General features: G+C 40.6%; 1 protein-coding gene across 2 annotated transcripts in view; it reads left to right on the plus strand.

The window, feature by feature from the left end:
- Nucleotides 1-19,329, plus strand: part of GALNT9 (polypeptide N-acetylgalactosaminyltransferase 9) — a 132,500-nt gene that overhangs the window by 39,585 nt on the left and 73,586 nt on the right. For both annotated transcript variants that reach the window (XM_051633783.1, XM_051633784.1), the window contains 2 exons: nt 6,283-6,449; nt 8,512-8,686. In XM_051633783.1, coding sequence (XP_051489743.1) covers nt 6,283-6,449; nt 8,512-8,686 — 342 coding nt within the window. The remainder of the gene's footprint in view (nt 1-6,282; nt 6,450-8,511; nt 8,687-19,329) is intronic.

Consider the following 19,329-nt stretch of genomic DNA (forward strand, 5'->3'; position numbering starts at 1 on the left):
TAAAGGACATTTTTCTTGATACAGGAAGTGTTTGAGATTAGAACCGAAAAAAACATTTGGCCTGATTTCTTCCTGATGAATGTGGCTCTTTTATGTCTTAAACTTATGGATGAAAAATTAAGAAAATTGTTTCAAGGAGGCATGCAAAACTAAGCTGCTGGGAATTCCCACAGTACAGAGTAGACTTAAGATCTCAGTTTGTTAGAATCTTGAAAATGACCATCAACATCACTGAGTACCAGAAAAGCTGGAGGACATAATATTTTCCTTGACTTTCCCTGACTCCCCTTTAATATAAAGCACTGAAACACTGTGGGAGGAGGAACAGACACAGTTTGTACTCAGGAGCAGTTGAGGAGGTGTCTGTATTTTAATGAATTTCTTCTTCAGGGATAACTGCAGAGAACACAGCGTGTGGACTGTGGCCACAGGAGCAACTGAGGTCAGGCAGAAGTCAGCCAGGGAAGCTGACCATTTGCAGTGTGTAAGGTCCTGACAGAGAAGTGTTTTGAATAAGCATACTATGAAGATGATCTCTCAAGCAATAGAAAGAGCAGTTGTTTCTTCAGAGTTACATTTAGTTCTTGCTAGACTGTCATTCAGTTTGTTCTTTCAAGAAGAACCAGGCTGTAGAGCTCAAAACTGGCTTTTGTTGCTTTGGCAAATTCTTTCTTTTCTGAGAAATGGATGGATACAGGAAGTCAGGGTTCATGCTGAATGTCCAAATACCAACAGGAGTATCATAGAACTTGTAGCAGTGGATGGAAAACTATCCCCATTTATTTTGCTCTCACTCAGAGGAGGAAATTCACCCACCAGATGTTTGTTCCTCAGAGTAGATGGTTTTGGGGAGCTGTCCAGACTACCAAGCTTAGAGCACCAGCAAGAATTGCACTGGATCTTGTATCTGTGTTTCCCCAAATGAATCCAGAAAAGAGAAGATGGTGTTGATATTTCTTCTGTACGATAAATCAAGACTGGTGTTGTTCCAGAAAGAAAATACAGACTTGGAAGCAGTAGCCATGGTGGAACAGTATCACCTTACCAGATTTTCAAAGCTTTTTCTGAAAGCAGTTGTTGCTTCTCTTTTTACCTTTGTTGTAATTACAGTGGGCTGTTTCTCTCAACATATGTAGAGCACCAGTGTTCTTTAACATTGCTACCTTGCCCACAGTTTGAGTATTTATATTATGTGTTTCTTAGGGTATGCTGTCCTTGAGCTGCAAAACAGGAGGGAAAAGTAAGAGCAAGTCTTAAACTAAAAAATGTACTGGGTTGTTTGTTTTTTTTCTCCTTTTGGATAGGGAAGAAAAATCCATCTTTAAGGGAAAGAGAATGTTCTGGCATAATACAGTTAGCATCTTCTATTAAGGAAGAGAATTAATTAAAAAGGAGTTGGAGCCCTCTGTCTGACAGATTCATGATCCATGAAGCTAATCAGTTTGTAGCCTGTCATTGTTTTTGCTGCGGACTGGTCAGCACTAGAATCCCATGCTGGGGAAGGAGATGCTTGCAGCTTGTCACATTTTCACTGTTATGCCAATGTGGAACAAGAATGTAATGCAAGTTTATTTCTGCTTCTGAATAGTTGCTATTACATCTAGCACTAGCTGCAGAGCCTCAGTGGTTTGCTGGAGAAAGAAATCAGACGTGGAACTAGACACTAAATTCAGTCATTTAGCTGTTGTAAATCTTCTGTGCCTATGGAAGTCACAGCAGAATTTAGGTACTAAAATGTAACCATGTATGTAAGATTACTCTGAGCCTTTGGTTTAACTAGGTTCAAAATACACATTCAGCTGGTGATTAAAAGTCACATTTATTAGCACTAACGAGCAAGGATTCAATAATCTTTTTAATATTTATCTTTGGCCTTTCATTGATTATGAAGTGCTGTTCCACCTCTTCTCTCTGCTGTGGCTAGAAAGTATGAACACAGATCATTCTGCAGCTTTCAGAGAATGGAGCATGTTGGGCTTGGGTTTTTTGACAGAGCTGCAGAGGAGGTTTCTTCATGCCCAGCAATTTCATCAGGTTTGTGAAGGAGAGAAACCCACAGTCATCTCCATCCCAGTGGTTCATTGGAAAAACATATCTTGTATTAAATACCTTAAAGATTCATGAAGCAGCTTTAGTTTTGTTTGCTTTTCTTCCTGAAGGGTAAAGCTGTCAGAAATCTCTAAATGCATTGCCTAATCCCTCTCCAAACTCAGTATACTAAGGTCTGCAAGCAAAACTCTGTTTTGGAGTTCAGCAAGTATGCAGACCAGAGAGAAGGCAGGAGAAAGAGAGGAAAGATTTTTCTTTCCTTGTTAATGCACAGCTGTTGTGTCAGAACTTCACAAAAAATAATGCCACTCAAATGGACTGTAAGACCCGCTCCGATAAATAAGGGACTCCACAAGCTTCTGCTGGATCAGATACAAATAGAGTAAATGCACCTATCAAGGAACTGAAGGTTCAAACAAAAGAAGATTTCCTTCCCTTTATAGCTTTACAAGCTCACAGGGCTGTCATGAGCAGGCTCATGTGCAGCTGAGAACCTCTTGTTTTCTCATTGTCCCAGTTTCTAATCTATGACTTTTTTTTGTGTTAGTCCATGATCTTTTTTCCAAGGTTCTGGTCTGTGAACTGAAGAACCTTTCCTGTTTTCTTATGCCTGCACAGACAGTTCTCACAGTTGGGCTCAGATGGCTGGCGGGGAAATGTTCATTTAAGGAACCAGTTCAATGCAAGGGAAAGAATGAGTGAAAATCCTCTCCAGAGTAGAGAAAAACGATCTGACATCAAGCTCTCTGTCACATACAAAGGAAGAACCTCTGGGTTGCCAGCCAAGCTCTGCAGTAGCCAGTACAGAGCAAGAACAATCAAAGACTCTTCCCAAGACAACAGCAGGATGCCTCAGGTTTGATGTTTGTATGAAGGAGCCTGAAGGGCTGTTTCACATATCAGGTCTAATCTGTTCTCAGCTGGTCCATGGAAATGATTAAGCATGGCATTGCCACCCTTTGCTTGGAATTGCTAGTCATACACCATACCTGTCTGCCCTGGAGAGGGCATTCCTGCTCAAAGTCCTTGGTTGGTTGTACAGTGTGAGACCTGATGACAGTTCCTGATAGTAATTTAGAATCAGAGTAATCAGCTTTCCCTCTGTTTCCTGACTGCTGCTCCAAGTATTTTCTGAGAGGATGCCCTGTGCCTTCATGAAAGTCAACAGGCTTTGTTATAGCCCTATTTTCCTGGGCCTTCTCTGGAATTACGTCTTTCCTCTGCCGTGCTCTAGGGCCAAAATCAAGGGCTGCACCAAGGAGGACTTCATGTGTCCTCCTGACACTTTGACTTTCTCAGCCTCATGTACAGGCAGAAGAGACTGAACGTTCCATTGCAGTGCACTCGGTCTGGTGTCACCATCCTGCCAGGAATGGAGCTACAAGGGCATTGTAAGGTGACAGTGGGCACAGTTGTGCTTTGATGGTAGAGCATCTATGTGTGTGACTTGCTAATGTCACTATTTGGCTCAGAGTGTTAATTGCTGGTTGGAGTTTCTTGGAATGTCGGAAGTATTGACTGTAAATTGCTGTGGCTGGTATCTGATTGCAGAACACATTGGGAGGCACTTGGGCGACAATCCAACAAAGCACTTAAACACCCACTGATTTTTAAGGAAAGGCCCCTTGACTGGCATTGCTCGTGCTCTCAGACATCATCAGAAGTGTTTGTGAGTGGACAAGTACTTTCTCCTGACTACCTCAGTACATCCATCTCATTTTCTGAAGCAACTTAAGGAGCTGGGAGTTCAAGGTTGACTGGAAGTCAGGAGGAAATATACTCCTAAATCACTGCTATACTTTAGAAAGACTACTCAGCTGGACAGCTTCTTTTGCTGCTTTTCATCCTTGCTGTAATAAATAAAAATATGAGACCTATTAAACCACTGCTAAGTTCTGAGTTTTGCCTTTGGCCATCTAGATGTTCCTGTTGCAGCAGGGTTACCCATGGGATTCTAACAGGCAATGGTTGGAGCACTGTTTCCACATGCAGACATACTGCAGTTTTTCAGCTATGTCCTGCTAACAGAGAAAGGGGACAACTGACAGAAGGAAGGTTTCAGTGAGAAATGATAGGAATTGCTTAACCCAGGTGGGATAACAAATCCCAAACAGCCTTTTATCTAAAGCAGTCCATGGTGCCACACCGTGTAAGTAGTAATTGAGAACCAAGGCATGAAAAGTCTTGTGAAGCAGTGAGACTGCCGAGTCACACTTAGGATAAAACTTCATTGATTTACTATGATGAAAAGCAAATAAATCAAAAGTGGAGGCTCTGATTTAGGTGTACTGGTTGTAAAGCTTGAACTAGAAATACAGATTTTTTCAGAATTTAGGTGGGAGAATGGAGGAAAAGTGCTGGGGATTAGTCCTCCTCAGCCTTTCAGTCTGGACAGGAACATGTGGCTGGGTGCCCAGGTGTTTCAGTCCATTTACCAATAAAATAAATACCTTTTCCTTCAGAAAAGTTCAGCAAAATCCTAACTCACTGAGGTCTTGTACTATTTCAGTGGTTCCCTGTCCTCCCTCCTCTGCCTCACTGTCACCAGCAATGCACCTTGGGTACCAGTCTGATTTACTGCAATTTGCTTTGTCCTTCTAATACAAGTGAGGCTTTGAAGCAAATTGGTGTCAGATGAAAGACATCCCTCATCAAGAGAAATCTTACAAAGTCTGTTTTTTCAGCTGATGGCTCTTTCCTGTTAGTGAAGTATTTCTGGTGGGCTTCTTTGATATGTTGGTGTGGACAAGAGGAAAATCACGTTCAAAAAGGAAGCTGTGGCAAAGCTCTGGGCTTTGTCCAGGTTAAATTTTAGACTGTAAGAATGCTGCTTAACCAGAAATTTTGCAGAAAGGTCCTCTCTGTATGGTACAGGCCACCAGCAAGCTCCTAAGAAGTAGCTATGGTAACACTGTAATCAATGTCAAGTCCTCAGGTCTCTGAGCAAATAGTGCAGGGATGAGCAGGAATTACGAATATTTGCACTTTACTAGAATTCATAATTGATTCCCAGGGGTTACTCAACAGTCAAGTGTTTGTCGCCCTCTCCATCCCCATGACTGCTGATAGTAGGGGAAAAACAGTGATTGTTACAGCAAAGTAACAAGCAAAGAGGTCAGAAAGTTTGATAAGAGCAGGAAAAGTCATTTCCTGTGATATCATTAGCAGGTTCAGTAATTACCATGGCAATTCTGAATGGCTTTTGACTGTGAGAGCACATAGGTAATTTTTTGAAGTTACCATCTTTGCTAGGGGGAGAGAATTCCACTAAAATAAGGCAGTGTGGTGTTACAGAGGGGCATGGGCTAGGGGCTTGTGAAGCAGAGGCTCTGCCCTCTGTGACTTCTCCAGGCTTTGCTTTTTTCTTCTCAAAATGGTGAATGGCAACAAATATGCATCACTGAGCAAGCATAAAAGGAAATTTTGAATCTCAGGGTGTAACTGCTTATCAAGGTGATATCTCAGATGAAGCAGATCTGTTTTGCAAATATTTCAGCAAATACACACCTGCAGAGCAAAACTCATGCATTTGGTATCAATGCAGAAACTGCAAAATCAGAAAGGGTGGCTCTTGCTCTTTGTAAGGGCAAATGCAAAATTTACTTGTCTGCCTCCTGGTTTTAAATGTGTAAGATGTAGTTACAAGTTAACAGCAGAACTCCTGATGTTTCCCTTGGTAGCACAGACAAGCTATAGAACTGTGGGCCTTCTCCAGGTTGTGTTTGAGCAAAGCAATTGATATTATTTTGGTTTTCAAGAGACGCTTTTAGCCTTCAAGGGAATGAGAGCTGCTGCTAGTCTGTCTGCATGCAGATACACTCTGGTTTTCATTGAGTTGATGGAAAGTTTGCTGCTCCAAGCTGTTTGACTTCTTTTCAACTTTTACCACATTTCTGTGAGGAAGAACAAATACTTAAAGTCCCTTTATGCTACGGAGCAATAAAGACAGGAGAGTTTTCAGTGTATTTTACCTCCCCATGGCTACTTGAGTTTACCAATTCCCTTCTTCTCTTCTCTTCTCTTCTCTTCTCTTCTCTTCTCTTCTCTTCTCTTCTCTTCTCTTCTCTTCTCTTCTCTTCTCTTCTCTTCTCTTCTCTTCTCTTCTCTTCTCTTCTCTTCTCTTCTCTTCTCTTCTCTTCTCTTCTCTTCTCTTCTCTTCTCTTCTCTTCTCTTCTCTTCTCTTCTCTTCTCTTCTCTTCTCTTCTCTTCTCTTCTCTTCTCTCTTCTCTCCAGGTGCAAACAGATGACCTACTCAGATGACCTCCCCCAGATCTCTGTGGTCTTTATATTTGTAAACGAGGCTCTCTCTGTCATCCTGCGCTCTGTGCACAGCGTGGTCAATCACACCCCCTCGCACTTGCTCAAGGAGATCATTCTGGTGGATGACAACAGTGACAATGGTGAGCACCCCTAACCTTTCTTCTAAGTACTGTATCCTATGTGGGTAATGGGCATGAAACATAAATCCAAGGGAGCTGGGTCACTACTGGCTGAAATGCCTTTGTTTTTTTGACACAGAGATGAAACAGCATCGAGTCATTCTGCATTGAAGCAGCCAGGGGAGGAAGGTCATATATGCAACCACTGATACATGGCTAATTGGTTGGTGTAAAGTAAAGTAACTATTGAAATCAGTAGAAATTATGAGAGTTTGTTTCTGTTAATGAGAGGGTTGATTGAGCCACTAGCACAAAGCTGTGAGTAAATATTAACTATTTGTATAACTAGTAAGTGTTATGTGGATAAATTCTGCTGATTTCAATGAAACTGTGACAGGATGAATGACATTTATCTAGGCAATCTTCACATAGAAGTGACACTTTTCTCCAAAATTTCAGATCTAGAGGAATAGCAACATTAATGGACTAACAGTTTAACTTCTGCTTCAAAGGAAAAGTGGGTCTGCAGGTAGTTTCTGCTGTGTTTTATATGGTGGAACACTCTGCTGCTTCATGATTTAAATTGGAACAGGTGTTGATAATACCAGATTTTGAGTCTGCTTTTTGGGGTTATTTTGAGGTAGGAAATAAGTTAGACTATGAGAATGAACCAGAATTGGCACAAAGTGCATTCAACTTTGAGGTTCATTAATGTAAAAAAAAAAATAACACATCTGTTAGAGCAATCAAAGCACAAATATTGGTGAGCATCTAGGGTGCCATTGGTAGACAAGGTTCACAAGACAGCCAAATTTTAAGAACTTTTAAGATACAGGTGTCTAATGGTGTTGTTGTGGTTTAAGTAGTTGTACCTTAGACATTTAGAACTGTTGCATCTTTAAAAGTTGTGATGCCTCTTCAAGATCCCCAAAGCGAAAGGAGGGTGAGAGAACAAATCACTAAAACAGAAATAAATTCCAAACCCTGTAAATTTAAGAAACCTTTTGTCAAATTCTTCTTTCAATTATGACAGTGTGACCTGTGCAGTAATTAGGTGAGATTACAAAGTGTTTGAGTCAATGTACTACAGAGCAGAATTGGACTCTGTTTCTCCAAGAACTCCTATATAGCTTTTATCTGTAATTCTTTTAGATAACTGGATATTTATCAGGTCTTTGATTCTGATGATAATGATTCTATTGTGTAATATAGATCAAAAGAATGAGGCTTCTAATGTCCTGAAAGCCTCTACTAGTTTTCCTAATAAATGTATTTTAGTAAAAGCCTCATTATGAATAAGTTGCAGTGTAAATGAATTACTAAACTAGATTTATTTTTAAAAATATAGAGACCATTTTGGTAATTTGCCTGTTTATAAGCCTATTGAGATGAATCTGAATAAAGGAGTGAATGAGTTCTGCTCCATCTGTGGTTGAATGCCTGAAAATGAACAAAAGAGAAGAAGTCTATTTGAAATCTTCAATATCCATTTAGTTCAACAGGGAAGTAGCCTGTTATTGAGGAGTCTTCATTATGTTTAAAAGGAAAACCCTTAAAATTAAGAGAAATAAATTCTGATCTTAATTGGGTCTTGACCAAAAATCCATGGAGATTATTTTTCAAACTCTTTCTGAATAACATAAGTCAGAGAAAAAAAAAAATCACCAGTCACCCACATTACACTGCTGTAAGGTCAGCATTGCTCCTCCTGAGGCCAGCTGTGACCCAGTGCCAAATCATCAGAGAATCAGAATAGTGATTAAAAAAAAACAACAACCAAACATTTAGATAAACTTCCTCTTCAAAACAATACTCAGTCCATCAGGCCATATTAAACTTGGGCAAGTCTAACAGTAACTGCTCTGATGTGTAGAGAACTTCTCTGAGCTGATACCCCTGGAACTGGTCCATGCCCCAGCTGTGCAACTTGGTTTGTACCTGTGAGACGAGGATTTAGGAATATTTAAGGATTTCTTTCCCTTTCTGTGGCAAAATAAATCAAAGTAAAATGTAACTTTTGGGGGATTTTCTCATTCTGAATATTTGTGTGTTTTTTGTTTTTTTTTGTGTGTGTGTCATGCAGTTGAGCTAAAATTTAATCTGGACCAATATGTCAATAAAAGATACCCAGGTCTGGTGAAAATAGTGCGGAATAACAAACGAGAAGGACTGATTCGAGCCAGAATCCAAGGCTGGAAAGCAGCAACATCTCCTGTCGTTGGATTCTTTGATGCTCACGTTGAATTCAACATTGGCTGGTAAGTTTTTGTCTATTCCCACAGGGAAGCAGGACTGTTACACTGTGCTCTGTGTCAAAGGCTGTAAAAGAGATTTGCTTAGCAATAGAGAAGCTGAAAAACTGTAAGGGTGAGATGACTGTAGGCTGGTGGTATCACATTAGCAATTCCTTTTGAATAATATTCTTTATTATTGCAACATTGCCAACAATCTTCTGCAATGGCTGCAAGATCCATAAAAAAAGCTGTTGTGCCTGCTCCAGTACAGCTCAGTGGAGAGAGAAGTAATTTTAACCACAATGAATATGAAACCTTCAAAGCAGTCAAATGGGGAGACACCATTAAGGAGGCTCTGGGCTAGAAGCAGATGCATGGGTTTTTTTTGAGCAGTACTGACTATGGCAAGCACAGTTTTGGGCTTAATGGGCCAGATCTGCAATTGGAGTAAATCTTTGTAGCACCACTCATTGGCCAATATTTGGCATTACTGGATGTCAGGACTGAAGGAACTGTGATGTACAGACAGCTGAAAAAAGGGCTCCTGGGACCTTCAGTATGTAATATGTGTGTTTTCCAAAGCTTGTTGGGTATTTGATAATGATGATACAGGGTTATGGTGGAGCTGATTATGCTCTGCAGTTCTGGGAGATGTCCCCAAATTAAAACTAAAAATAGCTGTGCTTACAACCAGAGAGAAATCTAATTGCAAAAGAGTGGAGTGTTTATCATGAATATCTTTATAAAATGGAAGATGCAATAAAATAAGTCTTGAACCTGGTTTATGTTCATCCCATTTTTTCCCCAGGACTATAAAAGATTGTAAGAACAGTTGTAGTAATTTTCTAGACTGTTAAGAGCTGGTCCAATTTATTTATTTACTTTTGCAGCAACTAGATCTGTCAAATAATTGCAAACGTTCATGTAGGTGTAATATCAGTTACCGGACAGAATTGGGTACTGGGAAAAAGTGTCCCGGGTGCTGTTCCCAGTGCTTGTCCTGACCAAGCTGCAGCTTCCTGAGCCTTGAGGTGAATTGTAGTTACCACACTGAGATCTCACTGATGTAGTCGACCCAGGGAAGCTATGTGATGGTGTCAGCAAGCAGGAAAGGGGTTTGTTGTTGCTTTTGTGGTTTGCTTGGGTGGTGTTGTTTTTTTAACCTTATTGCTTTGCATCAGTGTCAGAAGGGGTGGAAATCAGCATAGCAAGAGCCTTGACTATTCAGTAAATGAGAGTGTGTGTATATCCAAGATAAAAAGTGTTTGCATTTACTGCATCCTCCCTGGTGTACTCTCCTTTCAACAAGTGCCCTTAAGTCTCAGTGACATTGCTGAGCCAGTCTGTGCAGCTGCTTTGAGACCACTTGGTTTCTGGAGTTGCAGCAGAGGATGAATGAGAATAGCAGACATGCACCAGAAGCATCACATATCCCTTTGTTTCTGAGCTGCACCTGGAGGCTCAGAGTGTTCCCTTCTGGAGCTTCTCCTGTTAATCCACTCGACCTTTGAGGCTTCTGACAGCCTGTTTCTACCTGTTCCCTCCTGGCTTTAATTCTGTCCATCTGTACACATGTGGTCTTCTCCATTTTCATCTCCTTTTACTAAGAGGGACTGGAAGTCCTTCCATCTGGACTGCTTTGTTTTTTTGCCACCAAGTTAACATTTCCCCTACTCCATAACCCTAGAAACTTGATAGTCATGTGCGAGTATCCTATTAAAGTACTGAGCTTTTATTCTCCTGCTAAGTCTTATCTTACATGAACATTTCCCCTCATTTTCAATGTATATTCATGTATTCAGAGACCACACGGATTGCTCCCACTCAAAACTGTCTAAGGATTATTTGTGAGGCAATTAAAAAGAAGCCAATTCCTTTACCACAGAAAAGAGCATTAGCTTTCTGTTTGGTTTGTGCTCCATCTAAAAGGCAAGTACCTACAGTGGAATTTTAGTCTTCCAATCTATGGCTGCTTTACCTGACTAATCCGTTGGCAGATTAATTAATAAAGAATCAGAGGAAGACTTCATTACTTTCTCATGAAATATGCAGGATTCTGACAACAAAAAACTTTGATTTAAATAATAGTTGTCCCATTTATGGGTGAGCTTTTGCCTTATATTGCATTACAGCACTTTATGGGCTCTCACAGTATTACTCTCCAGAGACACTTTGTCTAAACTAAAATACAATCTGGTAGCATATAAAAAAAATACTCTGCAACCTGGCAGGTCAAATTAACTATTGAATTATTTATTTTGTTGTGCTTAATTGCTACTTTTTTGCTTCTCAGGTGTTGAAATGTATTAGTGCAGAGCAGAGATTTTCTATTGACCTGTTCCCCTTAAGGCTTTTGATAGTGTGAACCAATGCTGCTGCTGTGAGAGCAGATGTGGAGAGGACTAGCTGAAGGGAAGGCCACTACTATTAGTTCTCAAATGGAATTTTAAATTAAAATTGCATAATGTATGTGTACAGATTATATGGAAAATTCTAGGTGACCTGCAGTAGAACCTTGTCTGTTTTTAATGGTTACTTAACGTCAATAGAAGTCAGCATCTTGAGTCAGCAACCCAGTAGAACTAATAGGTATAAAAAGTTCCTGTACATTCCTCTCTGAGTGTGTATTTTAGCTTGTACAGTTCAGTCCTCTGAAGGTTTCAGCATTCCTCTTCTGAGTCTTGTATCAGGTCCACTCACTGTCCATCAAGCAACACACAGTGACAGTGAGTACAGACCATTGCACCCTGGCTGCTAATTGTGGTGCAGAGCATTCTCTAGACTCCTGTCTTTGAGAGATGGGAAAGAATAACATGACAAAGAGCAGAGAACTTCACTACACTATAACTGGGAGCAGGGAAGAGAGATAGTAGAGAGGAGTGTTAATTCTCTGGGTGAGAAAAAGAACACATAGAGTGAAGGAGAGCAGAAATCATTAAGTGAAAGGCAGAGACCACAATATATTAGCAGCCATAAAGAGGGTGCTAGGAGACATAAAAGAAGACATAGAGTATTATACTTGTATTCTATCTTAGGAATTGCTTTTGCTCCTATCACAGAGGTAGTGTCAGAGCACTGAATGGAGTTATGCACTACTGTAGTAATTAAAATTTTGCCAGACAAAGGGGGAGTATCAACAAGGAAGCAGCAGAATAAGAAAATTTCATCAAAATATTTCAATATAGCAGAGAGACAGAGCCCAACATGAGAAAAAGTATGTGAAATACAAGCTGAGTATCCATCAGGCTGTGCCACACACAGCCCATTATTATGGATTATATCTGAAGTTGGCAGTGTTTTAAAAATATAGGAAACTGGCATTTTAATGAACTAAAAAGAAGAGCTAAAGAACGAGGTGCCCAAGGTCTATGGAAAATACTTTGCAGATGCTACTTTATACTGTAACATGTAGTGCAATTTGCTATGGTGGTCATACTTCAGTGGCAACGGATTCTGGAAAAAATGTGTAAAGGGAAAAGGAAGTGGAATTTCTTCTAATCTACTGGTTTTGGTTATCCCAAGTACTCTATAACATAGACCTGGTTAGAGTTTTGTAAGGCAAAGCCACAAGGTCTTTGCTCCCCTCAAAATTTCCTCATTAATATTTTCATGCAGTGTACTGGAATCCAAAATTTACCAGCAGATAAACTCCCAGTCCCTCCTGTTCACACTCAAGTGGTTATTCAGGGACCTGGCAAGGTCCAGGTGGTTCTTTCCTTCTAGTGAGAAAAGTGCTGAAGGTGAGGGTGAAATTAGCTTTGCAGCGCTCCTGTGCAGGCCCTGCCCTCTGGAGAGTTCATACCTGTAACTCCTGCTCAGGACATGGTTGGTTGCAGCAGCCCTGGTACCATGCTCAGTTTGACCTGGGAAGTTTTATTTATCCAAATGCAAAGGAAAGCACATGTGTTTGTTAAGGAAGTTTTTTTTCTCATCCAAAGCCTCTACCATCACTTAGGATCAATTTGGTAACTTAATGAAATATATGTTTCAGACAGGACAAGTGAGCTAATATTATCTGAGTGAAGAGGGAAGCACACAACATAAGCCAAGTGAGCCTTTCAGATCCAGGGGACAGTGCCAGCTTGCGGACAGAGGACATGCCAGAAAAACAACTTCAACTATTCATCTACCTAAACAACCTAGAGCGTTCACTGAAGCATCTTCATTGCTTTTCAGTGGTGCAGAAAAGAGCTATTCAGATTTGGCAGCCAAAGAGCTGATCTTTAACTCTCCAGCAGGCGTTCCTGCCACGTTCACTTCATTCTGGCTGGGGGCTGCAGGGCTGAAACCTCCCTGGGCACACAGGAATGCTGATAGAGATGTCAGGTAGAACAGATGGGGAATTTCTCTCTCCTCTTTGAGACCAAGGAAGGGACTATGAAACTTATTTATTTATTTTTAGTTCTCTGAACAGTTATTTACAGGAAAGAAGTTCTGCATGAAATATTCCTCAGCTGGCCTCAGTGAAGAATTATGTATGTCAGTAGATCTGCTTGTCTGCATCTGATAAATGTGTATTGTCAGGGAAATGTGAGGTAGCATAAAAAATCACATGCAAAATAAGCTTTCAGTTTACACAAATCTTTTTTCTTATATTCTGTGGTAAGTTTTCACTTCATGGTACCTGACAGTGGACCAGTCAGAGTAAAATACAGTGATAAACCCACTGAGCCATAAAATCTAGCAGATGAGACCATGCTGTCTTTCATTTATGTCTTATAAGGACTGTTCCTTAAGTCCTTGCAAGAAAGCAAAAAATCTGATTTGTGGAAGGAGGAAAAGAATAGATTGGATTTATTTTTTTTTTAATGTTTGTTTTATGGAGTAAAAATTAGAATAGTGATGGTGGAGAGGAAAAAATGACATGTTTGTCTCAAAAGAACCCAGAGATTAGGGTATCTGGATGCCCAGTAGGACAGGGCAGAATTTAAGAAAGACATTTCCCAGGGCAATTCCTGCCATTTAGGAAAGGATTTACTTTTAGATAAATAGAGGAAAAGTTACTGGGGGGGTTGAATTAGTCCAATCATTCTAATTAAGAACTGAGAAGTATTCTGGGTCTGCTCCTCAGATGATGCCTGTTAGCAAAGCATCCCTGAAGTTGTGAAGTCCCTTGAAGTAGAAGCAGAGGATCTGCCCTGAGGCATACGTGTGGTTTCCTTAGATCCCATGCATCTCTTCCAATGTTGTGCCTTTTAAATAGTCTGCTTGAAGTCAGCAGGTGTTTTTACATATTTAAAAAGGTGAATTATATAATCCTGTGTGCTGAGGAGCTCATTACTAACTGGTTTTTATCTGTTTTGTTGTGGTGGGTTTTTTTAATCTGGAAGAAGATGTTCTTTTTAACATTGAGAAAAATTCAGACTTCCCCATTGGTGTGACCTCTCCAGCAAGCTGATAAAGATAGAAAACAGCATAATATTTCTGTTTGCTGTGGTTTTCCTGTGGGGTTTGAGCTGCTCAGAACTGGCCCAATACGACATACAGAACGCATACATGTTCAGTGATAGAATTACAGTGGGATTAGAGAAGCCTGTGTGATCACAGCATGACCCCTGCCTTTGGTCTCACTCTTCTTACAGATTTATTCTATACTCTGAATGAAATTCTTCCTTCCAGCTCTTTTCTACTTCTAATGTATATCTTGGGGGGCTTATTCTTTGAGGGCCATAGTACTGGCACTGCTGGAGCTCCCACTGAAGTCATCATGGGTGCTCAATACCTTGGAAAATCCGGTGTTAATCCAGAAATTGGCCCACCGGTAGGCAAAAGCATGAAATGCATGTGCATGGTGACACACTCGACAGTCTTTGACAAATCAAAACAACCTTCTGTTAAGAATTTGCTTCTAATCAAATTTGCTTCTTCCACAAATTCCCCAAGAGAGTTTCTGTAAGGAGGAGTCACTTCCTGAGGCACCTGCTGTGGATGTTCCTCCCAGCACATCCTTGTCCCTGTGGGAAGCCCACATAAATCATGGAACACTGAAATGCTTTGTGGAGTGTCATCCAGGCACTGTTGATCTCAGGGCTGAGTCCTGGGACTGGGGCTGCAGCAGTGTGTTTTACTGTATTTCTGGAACAGCTTCAGAGAAATAAAACCCAAGTGAAAATACCCTTCAGCCTAGTGGAATTTATAAGAGAACTAAATTTACTGTCCTTTCTCTTCTGGCTTCAACCACTCATCAGCATTCTATTCAGAGTGAGAGGAGTATACTGACAGATATACATGTTATAGAGAGGATAGAAGAGAGGAACTTCTTATGTCACTCCAATTCCAGCCCAAATTGTCTGCTTGTTTTTTATTAGGTGGAAAAGAGAGCTGGGTGATGTGAAGCACTACCTTTAAATCTGAATCTTTTTATTATGCGTAGTTTACTGAAATCCATCATGTCTGTGAATATGCCTGGGTGAATTTTTCCTCTTGCTCTAGTAAATAACTTGTTAACAATATATGCTACTCTGTGTCCATAAAGCACCTTGACTCAGATACAAGCTGGGAACCTCTTATTTTTGCATTTGTGAAAAATGGAGATGAATCTCAAAATTCACATCTGGCTGATGTAGCTAATCAGGCAGGGCTGAATCCTGCCTCTCTGCCAGCAGTGGCCATGTGGAAGGGAAACACTCAAACATCATACTGCAGCTCATCAGCATAGCATGTTGGACATAGTTGGACTTCAGGAACCTCTTCCAGTCTTTCCTTTTAGTCCTGGGAGCTGCCAGAGGCACCTGGCTTCTGCAGATGTACCATGGAAAAAAACAAAATGAGAGAGAAAAAACAGGGAAAGAACACTGGTGTCTATAAAGAGGATGTGGAAATCTCCATATTAATGTAGCAGCTTCAAATTAAGGAAAAAAAACATTTAGAAATTACTAGGAAAGATTTCATCATAATCCTTTCAAAAACCTGAAGCAATTAAACAAAGCCAGAATTACCAGCAAAGTTGACAAAGGATTTGATGAATGTGCAGCTCAGCTTACAGAGACACAGACACACTGTAAGGCCATTGAGCCTAATACAGCTACTCAGTATTAGCCAGACTTTGCTAGCAATGAATAGCAATAAAACCATCTCATATGTCATGGATTACCTAAGTTAAGCAATGTAAACACAGTCCATTACCCCTCCTGTTCAAGCTCATAGTCCTTCTCCACTGGCCATTACCTGGGGATCTTGGCAGGCAGAAGAACAGAGCACACGCAGTGTCCGAGGGATTTGAACATCCCTGGAGCTCTCACTGAGATGAGGTAGAGCTTGGTGTCTGAATACCCCACTGCTACTTCTGCTGTCCCTGATTGGGCAGGACAAGCTGTGACATCTCAGAGGTGTACAATGTCTAATCAAAAGGCACCCTGTTATGAGTTTTGCTCAGTAAAGAGAACAACTCTGCACTGGATTTTCTCTAGCCATCTGTGTTTCAGAGCCTGCTTTCTTACTTGTGGGTGTGAACGTATTTTGGAAGTTAGATAAATGTACAGTCTGTTCAGATACTGAACCTTTCCTGTTCCTGATACCTGTGGGGATGTGGTATCCACATGTGTGGAAACAAAGGAAGAAAGTCACCTCCACTGAGGGGATGGGTGGTTGAGAAAATGAAGTTCCAGCAGTTTCTTTCATACCAATTTACTCCATAACCTCAGCACGGCATTCTAATTCCTCTGTAACCTGAGGGTAGAGATATCAACAATTGCTGAAGTAGTAATATCTACAACATTTACATTTCTTAGAGTGTATGGGACTGAGACAGAACTTCCATCACATGGACACCTTTCAGATGGCTCAGATTTTGTGGAAGTTCAAACTGTCAGATTTCAAATTAATAGATGGATAGATATTAATGACATTTCATTACGTATTTGATTTGACTGTTGTACTACACTGCAGAGATCACTCCTGGTGCCATTCAGATGCAAAGCACCAAGTCAAGCAGTAATAAATGTCAGCCATACAGCTGGAAAAACACAGGAATCTAGTCAACCATAGAGTAATGGGAGTAGTTTGGTGATGGCTGGTGTGACAGCAGTGCCAGAGCTGGGACTGGATTGTTGTCCTCGCTATGAAGAAAATGAGGACTCAGATCAGCATTTCCAAGAAGTGTCAGATGAACACAACCACAAATACGACTGAGGTCCGAAAATCAGAGTGACTGTTAAATATTTTCTTCACATTCTTTCTTTAACCATTATTGGGGATACAATTCAGCAGTCCAATTTTAAGCTGTCTTGCAAAGCAGCAGGCTAAATTCCATTTATAATCAAAATAGGCTCCTCTGGAACACTATTAATCTCACTTACTTTCAGTGTCTACATTATTATGAGAAGCATCTTACTATAGAAGTGCCAGCCTCAGCCTCTCTCTGCTGAGAATGAAAGTTTGAGGCAATTACCTTTGGATGTGGGGGTTCTATTGCAGACATCTGACACTAAGGGAGAAGAATTTCTTTTCTCTTTTAGCTTTTTCATTACAGGATCTCAGTCTACCCTTCAAAGTAAAATACTTGCAAAATGAGCACACAAGGAGCAACTGTAGAAGGAAAATGGAAACTTCAGGATAGTTTGCAGTATGATGGTAAAACAGTCTTGCTCTTTGTATCAACAGAAACATCCCAGTAATTGGGGACTTCAGGATTTGGTGACCAGAGAACTCTAACCAAGAGAGTCAAAAATAGTTTTAAAAACTCCTGGTCTTTCCTTGGTTGTCAAAGAACCGTTTCCAGAATCAGTGAATGGCAGTGAATAAAAATGACAGAATTTGATTCTTACAAAGGAATCCCATTTACAGATTTCTGCTTCAGAAGGCATGCAGTCAGCTCTTCTGCCTCACAGGACAATCTGGAAATCAGACCCAAACATAATAAATTTGTGCAAGCTACGGGAGTTCCTGGCTGCAGCTGAGTCCTGTGACGTGCACCAGATCCCAGTGGAGGATGTAATCCCTCTAGCCTGTGTCTTCCCTGCCACACAAAATTTGTTGAAGGAATCTGAATCCAGGAACTGGCCACCTCACAGTGTGTTATTTCTCTTACTAAGGAACTCAGAGTCAGTTTTGTAATGAGGCTTCTGCTGCAAGAGCTCCACAAGGAGAGTTACCTGCTCCAAGGTAATTTTTTCTTCTCCACAAGCAAGAAGAGGAGTCTTCTTCCAGGCAAACAATTAGTAGCTTCTCATTAGTGACATCTATACCTCTTGTTTGATATTTTGAAAACCTTTGTTTCAGAAGCCAGAAGGGAATGCTGTGGCAGTATGCCCAGAGGTTACCACAGCCTTGCATGGAGGGAGATACCTGATTTGTGAAGGGAGAGGGGTGTCTGGCTGAGATCTCCATTGTTGTGCTGTATTTCCTTCTCCTGCCTCCAGGTTGATAAGCAGAGATTAAATTATGAAAAGAACAAAGCAGATTAATCTATTCTGCATTCTTCCCTCCTTTAGTGGAGTTGCAAGAGTTTTTCTGTCATCCATCCAGTTGTTTTTTAAACAGTTATAGTATCATCTTGATAAAGGCAGTGGCTTATCCTGATTTGGTAGGTCACATGACCTCTTTTGGGGGTGCAAGAGTGTAGCCTAAAGAAAATGGCAAAAAAGGGGGGGAAAGAAGCAACCTAATATCCTGCTGACTAAGGAAATATTTTAATGACAAAAAGGTCCTTTACTACCTGAGCTGAAATGATTGTACTTCCTCTGAACTGATGCACTTTCATGCTTCTGTAAAAGTCTTTGGAACTGGGCTCAGGCAGTAGAAGGACTGCAACAAAAACTGCAGGTAACAGGCAATTGTAAGAGAGACCTCAGGGCACTCGTCATGAGGGATGATGTATAGATTTATTCCCAGAATAAATTGAGTAACAGAACAATACATGTTGCATATATGATGAACATCTCTTTCATAACTTTCCTGGATAGGGGGAATTTCTGTAGCTGGAGGTGTCATTTTTCTTTTCCTGCCATGCTTGTGATCATCCTTTTTATTAAAATTGTCATGCTCTAGGTTATTGACATCCAGCTGATAGAGTCAAATGCCATTTTTCTAGAGAAATCCAAATAAAACTAATTTAACTCTCTGAATTGTCTCCAAATGAAATTACGGGACACCTTTCTGTTAGTTATGTTCTCATTTTGCACTGTTTTGGGATAGTTTATTTGCAAGAAGTAGCTCGTCATCAGTCCTGAAGGGTTTTGTGCCCTCAAGTAAGCAGTATAGTCTGAATGCATTAAAGACAAATATTCAAGTACAGAGAAAATGCCATCTTCTTGCAGAAGATACCAGAATATTTTTGATAGTTCAGATTGAGGTAGTGATGATTGAAAATGGATGTTGAATTAGTTTCATAACTTGTCCATTTTTGTTGGCCTTCACAAGAAAATACATGGAAACAAGCATAACAAAAACAACTAAGGAAACAAACTTGAAACCACAAAGGAACAATTGCCTTTTAACAAACAACAAAAGAATAATGAGAAAAGAGCAGCTTTCAGATCCTACTACCCCTGTGAATTGCAGCAAACCAGTGTTCCTTTAAGGATCCATGTGAGATCTCTGCAAAATCTTCAAAGCATATTTCAAGGGCAAACACAGTCACAAAGGAGCGACCCAGGGGCAGTGTCACATGCTGCTCTGAGAAGGGCTTTCCACCCTTACATAAGCCTGCTACCTCTTTGGAGCACTTT

Source organism: Apus apus, chromosome 16 (genome assembly GCF_020740795.1).
Source record: "Apus apus isolate bApuApu2 chromosome 16, bApuApu2.pri.cur, whole genome shotgun sequence".
NCBI classification, from domain to species: domain Eukaryota; kingdom Metazoa; phylum Chordata; class Aves; order Apodiformes; family Apodidae; genus Apus; species Apus apus.